General features: G+C 45.2%; 1 protein-coding gene across 1 annotated transcript in view; it reads left to right on the top strand.

Annotated features, from left to right (window-relative positions):
• dipk2ab (divergent protein kinase domain 2Ab) overlaps positions 1–13442 on the top strand; it is a 35511-nt gene that overhangs the window by 14084 nt on the left and 7985 nt on the right. Inside the window, exon 3 of the mRNA XM_054765597.1 lies at positions 12432–12735. Within this exon, the coding sequence (XP_054621572.1) occupies positions 12432–12735 (304 nt within the window). The remainder of the gene's footprint in view (positions 1–12431; positions 12736–13442) is intronic.

The following is a 13442-nucleotide window of genomic DNA, read 5'->3' as shown; positions in this document are numbered from 1 at the left end:
GCCGCTACTTTCTCTCATGATTTGAAGCCTGCGGCTTACATGATGATGTGGCTAATTTATGGCTCAAACTACATTTCCCCTGATGCTTACAGTGCAGCTTCAGACGTGGAAGTGGAAGGTAATATCACATTTGGAAGTCTACTCGGACCGCCAGCCGTCCACTATCATCGGGTTTCGAAAGGCTGGACTGAATGAAGAGGATAGCTCAAGCGAAATAGCTAATTTACCCAGACAACGAGAGAGAGAGAGACTGACAAAGTGTGTGATGAAAGTGTTATGATGCTGTTCCATTGTGATGCTTGTCAAGACTACTTCAGTGGTTTTAGTTCCTAGGAGAAGGAGGAGGAGGACGGTGATGCATGACATTTCTGGTAGGCTACTGTTTAACCAGTCATATTACACTCACATCCGGCACTGTTTGGAGAAAAAGCATTTATTCAATCAAAAAAATGTTTGTGTGTAACATCTTTGTGTACTAAATATTCCATGTTATGACAAGGACACCTGCGGCTTGTAGACAGGTGCGGCCTATATATGTACAAATCTTTTTTGTCTTTAATTTTAGTGGGTGCGGCTTACACCGCTGTGCTCTATAGTCCGGAAGTTAGTCATTTTTGTCAAACTGAATCCAATGAAAACCCAGGTTCCACTGTATTCGAACAGGTCTGTATCAGCTGAAATCTTCTTTGCTCATTGTACTCCTCATCGGCCCGCTCTGCCCCCCCGCTACAGTGGGGGCTCACTGAGCGTTCCACCACATTGGTGAATGTGAGAAATTACTTGCGCACTGATGAGTGCCTCTGGAGTTCAGATGCAGGGCTGGGTAAAATGCACAAATTTACTACGCCCCAGTGCTCTTTCTAATTATCCAAGCACAGTGTACAAAACATTCAGGTAGCAGCTTCTCAGCCTGACCGCCTCTTGCACCGCTCCAAATGACTTGCTGGGAGCAGCTAATATCGGGTGATGCTAATTCGGCTCAGTTCAGAGAGTTGCTTGATGGCGGGCCAAATTTTGACATAATTTCATGTTAAATTGCACCCTGGAGCTGTTCGTGTTTTGGAGGAACTGCTTCGCCTTACACAAGCCCTGAATTTAAGATGAAAAGTGGAAGGAAAAATTGTAGCATTCCACATGTTTTGAAAGGGCACAATGAGCATCTGTGCCACTTGTGCTTGGGTGACAATAGAAAGAAAGAACAAACATACAGCCGTGCTTGTTTATAGATGGAACATGCCTTGGGATGTATGTATTTAGAAGCATCGTCTCTCACCCCCCCTCCCCCCCTTCGCCATCAAATCTCTTTCTATTTGGAGTTAATTTGCCATTCTTGGCGCTTCTCCTCAGGCTAAATGACTCACTGATTCATCAGGTGACGCTCGCGTTTGATGCCGTACAGTACGTCTGGCCCAATCAGAAATTAGTTTGATTTTTGCCTGGTCTTCCGTTCCAAATCATTAAGCCTTGCGAGTTGGCCAGTAACATGTGACTGCGCTCGCACCCTTTTTGGTCCTTGGCTTTGCTTTGCTCAGTGAAGCTGAGAATAGGAACTGACAGGCTGTGGGCTTCACTCAGCCAGTGGCACTCTCATCGCCTCCAGACTCAAATCTGTGCCTTTTTCCTTCCCTTTGTGTTACCACCTTCCCGAGAACCACCTCTTCACTTAGCACTCGGTCCTCAGCTGACACGGGCGTACTCGGCAGAACGAGCGTCTCGCATAGCGCCATCTTTTTTTCCCGCACAACATCTGACGTAGAGAAGAAAGATTAGATGGATGACCTTATCTCCTGTGCCTGCTAAGATTTTTGACAGCAGGATCTTAATTTAAATGTGAAAGTAAACACTCAAAGCTAACTCAAACAAACACTCTGGCTGTTTTCTTTGCTTTTGCCCTTTTGGCTTGTTGTTGATTTAATGAGGTTCTGCATAATCAATCACAATCCTCACCTTCTTTGCAAACTAAAGCCTAAGTAAACATGGAGGTTCTTCAGGCTCACAGTGGGCCAAAGGTGACCCTGAAACGTGAGCCCCTATAGGTGATTTATTTATTTGAAAGAAAGGAGCATTCACTGACCTGGAAGTATGGATCTGCCTTTGCTTTGGTAGTCCGTACTTCAAGATTCATCAACACATTTTTTTCCCATCATCCACAATCCTTATTTATGTGAGACATGAACACACGTCTTTCTCTTTTCTGTGCTTTCTAAAGACATAAAACAGGTAAAAAGAGGCACCTAAAAATGCACGTAATGGGACGCACCTATTCGGCCTATTAAAACACCTTCAAAAAGCTCCAGCAAGGTTTAGTGGTTTTTCATCCAAGCAGTGAGCATGTAGTAGCAGGTACATTCATGATAACATGGAGTACTTCCTTCCTGGGTGCATTGATTTCACATAGCAACATTGAAAGGAACGCTACACCTAGCATCAAAAACAAAAACACAGCAGCAATGGCGGCAGCTCCAATATGTATGTTACCTTTGGCTAGTGGCCTGAAGCGTTGTGAGCGAGTGTGTGTGGTGAAGCTAGTCGCTAGCCGGCTAGTGGCTAGCCGCTGTGGTGTGGTGAGGTGTCACTACGCCAGTAAGGTAGTTCTTGGGCGTAACAATAATAATAACAATGTGGTTCATATGCAGCTCATATGATGGAAATGGAGCCTTGTTGGCGCTTTTTGGAGATTTTTTCAGAAGGCTTTATAGGCAGAATAGGTGCGTTCCATTACGTGCATTCTTAGCTGCCTCTTTTTTGTCAAAAGAGAAAGAAGTGTTCATGTCTTGCATAAGTGTTGTAGATGATGGGCAAAATTTTAAAAAAGTGCACTTTTTCTTGACTATTTGTTGCGCAAATAACACGCAATTGAAGGCTGATTTAATTTATTTATAGGTTATTTCTTTCGTCTGACGTCATTGCAGACACAGCATGCACTCCTGGTGTCAGTCTTATATCCCTTCAGGCCATTTCAGTGGCTGAGGTCCACCATTAAATAGTCTTTAGTGATTTAATACCTTATTTTGTTTCTGGCTTTCAGAGATCGTGACACTCCTTAGCGCTTAAGAGAGAGTTGTTTATGCCGCTTAACCCTGCTTCCAGTGGGCCCAATCCCCCTTTCTTTATTCTTCTCGGCCTTTGTGCACAGACTGAATCCTGTTACGATAGGGAGTGATCTGGGCCCAACTCCCCTCTTTTGGATGCCCTCGCTGGATGGTGTCCCTGCTCGGAGGAGGAGGAGGGGGAGGGCAGGGAAGGTTTTGGCCTTGTGCTGTTGTCTCTCATTTGAATGAGCCGGTCTGCTTGTGTTACCATAATCCTTTCTCTTTCTTCCACTCAACAAACACACGCATGACAGCTGTGTTTGGTTAGGTGTAAATGCCTGTGGTTGAGCTCCCTCCGATGCATCCTCTGCCCACCCACCAGCTCCCCTTCCCCCCAGCCCAACCCAAGCATCCTACTGTTAACGCCTGTTACCCACAACTCACCGTATGTCCCCACCAGCTTCCTCCCGAGGACGCAGTACTTCAATGCTGGCGAGTCAAACACAATTCCAAGCTCCCCCCGGGCCCTTTAACATGACCACAACCAATATAGATTAGTAACAAGTGTCTCTTTGAGAGCACATTGTTGTATGTTAGAGCAACAATATGATTTTAGCACATCTTCTTGCTCTTGGTAATAAAAGTGTAAGAATGAAGAACGTTCCTGTCAGAGAAAATATGCAAGATCACAAATAGTGCAGTAATTTTAAATGACTCTATTCAACAAAAAGAGAGTAGAATTGTAGTTGCTGAGGTACACTGGAACCTGTCTGTAAATGTTCCACCCAGTGGGAGATGCTGATGGCGGTCTATGCAGCAAGGTAAGAGCACAGGGTCCGTCGCCACCGCTCCTCCACCCCTGAGATAATTGCAGCCTGCTGTAGAATACGCAGCGCTTGATGCCGGGCTCTAACCCGCAGCCTTCGGAGCGGAGCCTCTGGTTTCAGTTGCTGGCTTCATCCTCAGTGGGCGTGGGCGGCACTACCACCCAGACTCATTCAACACCAACCGCCTTTGACTTATACATTCCTGGGCTCCCAGTAAAGGGGATTTATGAGGTCTGTGCTCACATTGGCTCAGGTTTAGGTCAGCACACAGTTATCACTAGAAAGCACCAGGTCTTACCCCCCCTCCTTCTGCTCCCATTCTTCATTCTGCCCTGGTTCAGTCTTAGAAACCAAAGATCAAGCTAACCCACTTATATCTCTGTACACTCAGTGAAGGTGAGGGCTTTTGCCTTTCACAAAAAGAGAGCTAATACACTAAATGGCAGATGGAATTATTAAATTATGATAACATCCCCACATAGATTTGGTTCTGCTCTGCGTGACATTTTATGTGAAAGCAGGGGTAAATACCAGCGTTCAAACGCTGACTGACTGAAAAGCCACACACTAATATCCATTTTCTCTGCCGCTTGTCTATGCTGGAGCCTATTCCAGATGACTTTCTGCGAAAGGTGGGGTACACAAACTAATATCGAGAATATTTTTTAATGCTGACGTTAGGCTTCAGATGATTGATTTAGTGGCAGCTTTGCCCGGCAGTGAATAAATGACACAATGCCAAACATCAATGTACCTACTGCTAATGTATGTACACTCTCTCGTTTAACTGACTCCACTATAAGTCCATTTCTGTGAAGTAGGATTCAATATTAACAAATTGAAAATTTGGTAGTTGGAACATAATAAACCTGTTTATGACTTTCTAAGTAAGACTTTTAGCATTATTAGAGCCCTATAGACATGAAATAGCACTCCTATAGTCACCTTTAAACTCCTATTATTCTATGTTTACATCACATTGTGCAGGCTACGGTATCTCTGCAGCATAGCATCCCATCTAGCGTAGCAAACTACCCAGCTAACTAGTTAGCCTCTCCAATGTGCTTCTTCTAAACTTAAGAAAGGGTTTCATGCAGAGTGGGGATGAAGGACAAAGGAGGCAAAAACTTACCACTTCCACACGGAATGAAAGAACCTTTTTTTTCCACTCGGATCTCAGCCATGGCATGCCCGTCCCGGCCATGGCATGGGGGCTGTGCATCACTGATGCAAAAAAAAACAAAAAAAAAATGCACTATGGTGAGGGAACAATATTCGAACAACGACATAACGAGGGACGACTGTATACGCAATAGCTTGGATAGGTTCATTTTGTCTCCTTATTGAATCTATGTTCAGTGTCTTATATTTCAACAATACTTGTGAAGATATCTTAGATGGAGATTTACCTCATCTGCCATCTTCTTCAGAAGGGTCAGCTGCCCACTGCCAGGTTCATTGGCCCTTATGAGGAAGACGGCAGACGAGGTAAATGTAATAAATAAGTACTGTAAGTCTAATATACCTTAAAAAATACTGTGTGACTACAAGAAATGGAACATACGATGACACAGAATATTTAACAGTGCCATACAGTCAAATGAATTGTTGTTGTTGTTGTTGGTTGTCTTGATGCAACACCACCCACCCCCACCCCCCGCAGGGTGACTTTGCTGTCTGGGAGCAGCGTCCATGGTAATGAGGCAGACTGAGGCCATTGGAAATCAAGACACTCTCTCCATTCTTTGTCTTTCTACTCTTTGATACTCTGCTCAGCCTACTGTGCTGACTAGGAATTTGTAGCCTGCAAAATGTGCAACATTGCTGCCCCTGACTGCAGGTTTTGAGCATGGAACAAAGAGAGGCAGCGAGGGGGTGGAAATGTGTAGCCACGGGATGGGTAGCTAATGCTGCTTCCCGACTGAGGCCTGAGTGCTCGCTGTGGGCTGTCCCACAGGATTTGAGACTTCAATTGCCCCCAAAATGCCAGAAGGGTTTCAGTGCACAGCCTCCATGTGCACAAGGTCAATAAGAGATGTGTGCCCCCGCCTCCTCCTCCTGACTTCAGCATGGCAGTCCCAGCCTTGCGAGGCAAATCGCACTCCTGCTGAATGAGTGACGGCTGCAAGTTTGCTGTTGTGTCTGAGTGAACGCGTCTGCACCACACACTTCCTCAACATTGCCATTTGATCTACATGACTCCCCCCGTGGAGTCCTGTCCCGACGTGCGTGTCATAAAAACCTTGTGGTTTTGTGGAGGACAGAAAATGTGGAGAATTTAAACCACACCCTTAAGCACTCCTGCGGCTAGCTACTAATTTCCTCTAAGTAGTTACTGTTGTGAGATGAAGCCTTTTTGGAAGCTTTCATGTATAAATGCAGCTCTGTGCCTCAGCATTTGCTCACTTGTGTTTGTTTATGTGTGCGTTTGATGGGCCAGTGTTCTTGCAGGGTAGCCAAGGCAATATCTTGGGAGCCGCTGATGTTTACTCGGCCCCTGAATAGAGGTTGTTATCAGTCCCGGTCACGTTGCATTTTCTCATTCATATGCTGGGATACAGTTTCACATAGACACACAAGCACACACGCACACAAAGAGCCTCTTTCCAAGTCTAATGCACACGCCCGTGCCCTCCCCAAGTTGTCCAGTAGAAGGGCACGTCTTTGTCAGCAGATGTCAGGACGCAGGTGTGTATTCCTGTGCCGCTCCCTCCATTCGTTTCATGCTCTTCTCCGGAGGCTGCCCATTTGTCTGTGGCCCCGTTTGATTTCTGCACCCCCACCCCTCCAGGAGGACACCAGCACGTCTGTTGTATTAAAGAGAGGAGAGCAGAACGCAGACACATCCCCACTCAATGCTGCTGTTGTGCATCCGCACTGCTTTTACATGAGATTAGTAAGAGATGGACCTACAAGTCACAGCGAGGTCGCCGAGATGAGAACACACTACTGTGTGTACCTCTCAATTATTTTCTGTCATGCGAAAGTAGTACTGTACTTGACTGTACTCCACTTACCTTTTTCCTCAGAAATTGTTGGACTGCTCAAAGCAGCCCTGCGCACACACAAGTAAGAGTTGCTTCATTGCCTGTGTTTTTAGCATCAACAATGGCCGCACTTCCACTCAGTCTTTTGAATGAAGAAGTGCGTTCACACTGACAATTCATGGCAAATGCGGTGCACTTAAAATGGTCACAATGGTAAATGCCATGGACGCTTACCACCCTCAATAGTCGCCATCTTTGCTATAGGAGCAGAAGTCGAGTGGTTGCAATTCACAATTAAAATAGAAGAAGAAAAATATGGTGATCGGTGATTCCGGCAAGTGCAACGACAGTACAGTGGCCACATTTAGGAACTAAGTACGCAGTGTACTGACGGGGGTGTTCCATTTGAGACATAGACTGGCTAATATGGGCTTTTCTTCTTGATTAGTGTTCACAGTCAACAACAGTTTGAGAGATGCTATCTCGCTACCACCCACAGGATTGAAATGAAACGACAACAACTTGAATGTAGTTTGTCACGTCTGTTGTTAGCGTTGGCTTTCCATACCAGGCCGTTAACGCTTCAGTGGTCATTTGAAAACGAACGTTTCCAGAAACACGTCCAGTCTGTTCCCAGGTTTAGGATCTCGTCATCCACTGGCAAAGACAGCGTTTGGCTTTTCAAAAGCCATTAAAGTTGCTGGAACGTGTCATTTCCAGGATTTCAGTCTCAGCGTTTTTTAAACAGCATTCTCATCTCTGTGAGACAAATGGTAAAATTTACCACCTGTGCGGCCCACACGCTCTGAAAGAGAACTTCCCACTTGTGGCCAGAGATAGCATAGTAAATGTAATATCAGACCAGGCTTTCCAATTCATTTTGTCACCCCCCCTCATCGCCTCATTGCGGACGTTAATGGCTTCTGCAGTGTAACTGTTTAAAGAGCGCTGAGGGAGAATGATTGGTGGGACACGTGGCGTATTTATCAAGCTAGGCAATAGGAAGTTTGAATCACAGCTGCGGGCTTTCATGTACGGCCTTCAGTGCCACTGCTTTTCACACGTAAATATAGGCCGCTCATTGAAAATGGCACCTAAATTTGAGTTGTGATCTGTGGTAATTGACGAAGCGCACATAGAGCCGTCAGCACGTTGAATGAGCAGCATCCACATTAAGAACTGCAGATGCGGGCCCGGCAGACATGAAGGCCTTCTCATAACAGCCGCTGACAGAAAGTCTGAAAGTAGCCTCCGGGTATTCATCCTTTTCCTTCCTCCTCCCACCTGACTCCCTCCCCCCCAGCTGCCGGCGCTCTACTTTTGCACCCGTTCAGGCTGCAACCTGACAACAAAAGAGAAATGTGTTTAAGCGGGCCGGTCTGTGGCGGTTTACTCCTGCCGACCGCTGGAGCGAGGAAGCGAAAGGCGCTGGGTTTTACTTCCTCCATCCTCTTCTCCCCTCATCTCTGCGACCACGCTGCAGGGGCGAGTGGGAGGATGGTGTTTTTACAAAGCCGCTCTAGCCGTTACATTGGACAGGCTAAGTTTTGTCAACAAGGCCGAGAGCTGCTTACGTTTCCAGCAACATGAAGCGATCTGAGGTTTTCAATTTGGGTCAAAGGGAAGCGAGCCTAATAGGGATGTACCAGCAAATGATCCAGCTTCAATCTTAATCTTTGGATACCCACTTTGTATGTTTAGAAAGCCATTTTAGATATTTAGCCCCTCTAGTCTCTAATCCTTAACTCTTGTAGCATCTCCACATTGTCTCTTTTCCAGCCAGGACATACAGCAGGACTACTTTCTCCTATTTCCCTTCGTTGTCAATTTGACTATAGCAGGAAGTGTGAAGGTAGACTATTAATCCAAAAGTAAGTGTGGAATTAGGAGTCTTTGCCAAGACAGAGGATGACATCCCAGGCTAAGTGACAGGCGGCTTGGAGCCCGTTGTGCTTCCTGGACACAAATTTGCCTGCCGTCCAATTGATTGGGATACCTCTGGGAAAGGATTCACCCGAGGCTGCACAGCTTGCAACTTATCCCTGTCCTCCCCATGTGGTCTGGGATCTATTTTGGTCGAGCTAATCAGAACAAAACATTGGCCTGTGGTGTACGTTTACACCACTCAAACCAAGCAGCTATTTTTTACCTGAAGTAATAACATCAAGGTTTGAGCTATATGATGTGTTTCTATGTGGAATGTTAGCTCTTTTTGGCAGGGATGTGTTTGACTTGTTGAATTGTCTTCTTTAGCACAAGCTGAACGTCTGCTTTTGTCTTTCCTTCACTTTGCAAATGATAGTTAGCACCTTTCACTTACAGTTTTGAACATTTCTGCTCCTTGGGGCGTCTCTGTTGAGTTGAAGAGTTCAAGAACGTACATGTTAGGGTAAAAGTTACCAGTTGCTCTGACCAAGGTGCCGACACGACTTACTTCTTAAATAAGCGTGCTCTCGCCTACTGGCCTCGATTCAACCAACTGCATTTTTTTCTTTGCCATGTAAACCTCAGCTGTGTTGAATTCTTTCTGCAGTCAGTGTCCAGCTATCCGTGAGAGTAAATGTATGTGTTTAAATAATTTCTGTGTCATTAAAAATGGAGTGGAAGTTTAGTCTTGCATATGGAAAAGCCTCCTTGCTCACACAAGCCAGCAAAGCGTTGAGTTACCAGCGGTGACCGTGCGACACAACAGGAGTTGTTCACACCTTGCCTGCATTGACGTGCCGTGTTCCCTGACATTTCACCCACGCGATCGGGTTTCAGGACTCGGAAACCCGAGTTTCCTTGCACTTCCTTGTTTGTGTGCCTGGTGGCTGCCAGCCAGAGTCAGACTCCTTTTGTGGGATTGGTTACTTAGGACGTTATGGAAATAGTGTAAATCCAATACATCCGTTTCAGACACCCAAAAATAAAAATAAATAAAATACTTTTTATTGAGGATGCATGCAGAAAACAATGCAAAAGAATGGTAATGACCATTGAAATGGACAAATTAACGTTTGACATCCCTTTTACTTTTCATTGAAGACTTGTTGGCAAAGAAGGAGAAGGGAGGGCACGCCATCTTAGTACAGTGGTGCCTTGGTTGACATCATTAATCCGTTCCAGAAGGTCCGAAGGTCAAACTCTAACCAAAATGGACAATAAATAATAAATAAACAGAGCAAATTATCCCACAGAAGATAATGTAAATCCAATTCATCCATTAATGCGTGATCACGTGCAAGTATCGCAAGACACCGCCTTGGCTGTGTGACCCAAGATGGTGGCAGAAACAAACTGGACGGTATTTTGTGCTAAACAAACGAGCAAACGCAAGCCAAGGTCATATATGTATATATACATATATATGTATATATATATATGTTTATGTGTGTGTGTGTGTGTGTATATATATATATGTATATATGTATGGGAAATAGTTGTAAACGATTAGTCGGTTGTTGTAACAGTTTTGCTTTTTGCAAACATTTTGGATGTTAGTGCGGACATTAACCGAGGTACCACTGTACTTTGTGATGAGTTCTTTCTTGAACCCATGAGTGTTGCTCACCTTCTTTATCAAATTGCCGGCACTCGCAAGTCGCACTCAATAAAACAAAAAAAGCATGGCCAGTGAGTCAGCAACGCGTTGGGTGCTTTGTTTGTGCACTCGATTACATGGAACGATGCAGTCCAGGGCAAACGGACTAGCTTGTTATCCATAATATTGTACGTAAACCAGGGCAAATTTTTTTGTCGAAAACTGGGGTGTATTTGAATCCATCCATCCATCTTTTATGCCGCTTATTCTCACTAGGGTCACGGGTATGCTGGAGCCTATCCCAGCTGACTTCGGGCGACAGGCGGGGTACACCCTGGACTGGTCGCCAGGCAATGGCAGGGCACATATAGACAAACAACCATTCACACTCACATTCATACCTACGGACAGTTTAGAGCCTCCAGTTAACCTAACATGCATGTTTTTGGAACGTTGGAGGAAGCTGGAGTACCCGGAGAAAACCCACACACACACGGGGAGATCTATTTGAACCATTTCTATTATATCCTTGAGCATAAGCATTGCTATTATCCAGGAAGTCATTAGCTGTGCTAACCAGTGGTCACGGACTTGTGAGGGAAATACTTCCAGTGCTGTGATGACATGCAGATTTTTACGGCTGGTTTTGATGCAGTTGCACGTGATGCATGCTTGCCAGTTCTTTTTCAGTCATCTGGGTAAATTGGAGTCAAATTGTGGGGGATGCCACACCCTCCTGGCGGTTCTTCCCTGTAATTATTTATCACCCTGTTCACCCTGTAATCGGCCGTGATGTCTTGTTCGCCTGCCCGAGTCGCATTAACTTTGTTAGCCGACATCACGCAGCGGTCGGAATAGCCCCGCTGCCTGATGGCAACACACGAGTCTTTCCTCAACCTTCCGCCTACCGCAAATCACCTCCTATCTGTTCTGTGGAACGGCAAGCAGTGAATATCAGCTCGTTGCTTGAGGGCAGGGGTCGGGAACCTTTCTGGTTAAGAGAGCCATGAAAGCCACATATTTAAAAATGTATTTTTGTGATAGCCGCATCATATTTTTTAATATTGAATGCAACTAAATGTGTGAATTTAAGCAAGACCAACACTTTTAGAGTATAATAAGTCTCTGGATGTTTTCTTTTTCATACCATTTTTACACCGAAGCAATCCAATGATAAATAAAATACCTCTTACCATTCACTCATTCAATCTCAGCCATTTTTCAAAATGGCTATATGAACATTCAATCTACCAAAAGAAAGATTAGACTGCCACCTTTGTTTCTACCTTTTTCTATTATTTAGTAATCAGCAGTAGAACATAGGTAAGTTTCAGGAAAATATCAGTTCCCAACTAAAAAAGGGAAATGATCCCAGCTGAGCTAATTATCAAATGCACTTCTGCCACCTTGTGGACGTTCAAAAGGCTTAAAAGTGCTCTGAAATGTAAATGCTTTAGTGGACAGTTGCATCATTGCCTCTTTTTGCCTCTTATGTAAACGTTGAGATTGGGCGTTCGAGATGATAAAAGTGTATAACTGTATCTTTGGTATTGAATGAGTTAATGTAACTTCTGGTGTTGCGTGGTTTTGCACCGTGCTCTGTATCTTTCTTTCTTTCTTTGTGAAGATAAATGAAGATTAAAAATTTGTTTAAATGTCCCGAGACATACTGTAGGTTCCCTGCCCCTGCTTTAGGTGCCTCGATGCAAGCCGGGTCTTCTTGTGTTGGGTTGAATCCGTCGTAGCCAAGGCTGGCTTGGTTTCATGCGTTCCTTTGGCAGATGTTCAACTCTTGTGCTTACCACAGCGTGTCAAATGTTAGCCAAGCCTGCACGGCAACTTTGAGTTTAATGTATTAGATTTTTCCTGCTCTGTCTTCATAAAAGAGAAAGGCGTTTATTTGCAAGTGAAACAGGTTCTTGCTGACAATGAGAAAGGCATATGTTAACCTACTTGGCACGTGTGTTTGTCCCTGCTTCCAGGTCTCCTTGCACAGCCAACGTCTTTTTCATCTGCGCATTGACTCTGCTTTGTTTTCTGCTCCGTTGTTTGTCCTTCCCAGAGCTTTCCGTCAGACGAAGGCTGGCCGTTCGCCAAGTACCTGGGGGCGTGCGGGCGCGTGGTGGCTGTCAACTACGTGGGCGAGGAACTGTGGAGCTACTACAACGCGCCCTGGGAGAAGAGAGTGGACCTGGCACGTCAGCTGATGGACATCGCCGAGCAGCTGACCAACAACGACTTTGAGTTTGCGCTCTACTTGCTGGACGTCAGCTTCGACAACTTTGCGGTCGGCCCACGTGACGGAAAGGTCATCGTCGTCGACGCGGAGAACGTTCTGGTGGCAGACAAGCGACTGATCAAGCAGAGTGAGTGGCAGCTCCCCTCATTACCTGAGCACCTTATGGCCGTCTGGTCCTTCAGTTGCCATGGCGATGCTTCCTTCCAGCACACACGCTATATCGCTTTGGCTTCATTTACAATTACCAATTCACGCTCAGACAGCCATGCTGCGAGTCCATGTTAAGTAGAGCTAATAATGCGGCCGTGCTTCCTTTCTTTACAGAAATTCATCAGTCACACCAAGGCCGGCTCTCGGCTTTTTGTGGCCTGAAACCAAATAGAGTTTGTGGCCTACCAAACGACACGTCCTGCTGCTTCTAAACAAACACGCACAAGAAATGAATGAATGGCACGAGCTCTGTTATAGCAACTGAACCAATGGGGAAAAATATACAGTTGTCCCTCGTTTTTTTAGTGGCTAATTGGTTCCAGAACCGACCGCAATAAATGAATTTGTGCGATATAGACTTCAGTCTTAATAAATGGAATATTTTCATAGTTGGAGCATAGAAAACCTGTTCATGACTTTCTAAATATGTTTTTTTCACATTATTCGAGCGCTGTAGGCATGAAATAACACGCCTACAGGTCACCTTTATACTCCAATTGTTCTTTGTGTCACATTGCGCAACTCCTATGCTACAGGCACTCGAGACGGCTGCTAGCGAGCTAACCAATTAGCCTCAAATGTATTTCTTCTAAATGTAAGAAGCCCAAAATGTACCACTTCCAC

This window comes from Dunckerocampus dactyliophorus, chromosome 21 (assembly GCF_027744805.1).
Source record: "Dunckerocampus dactyliophorus isolate RoL2022-P2 chromosome 21, RoL_Ddac_1.1, whole genome shotgun sequence".
Classification (NCBI taxonomy): domain Eukaryota; kingdom Metazoa; phylum Chordata; class Actinopteri; order Syngnathiformes; family Syngnathidae; genus Dunckerocampus; species Dunckerocampus dactyliophorus.
Note: the sequence above shows the minus strand (reverse complement) of the source record. Positions and strands in the feature narration are given on the sequence as shown.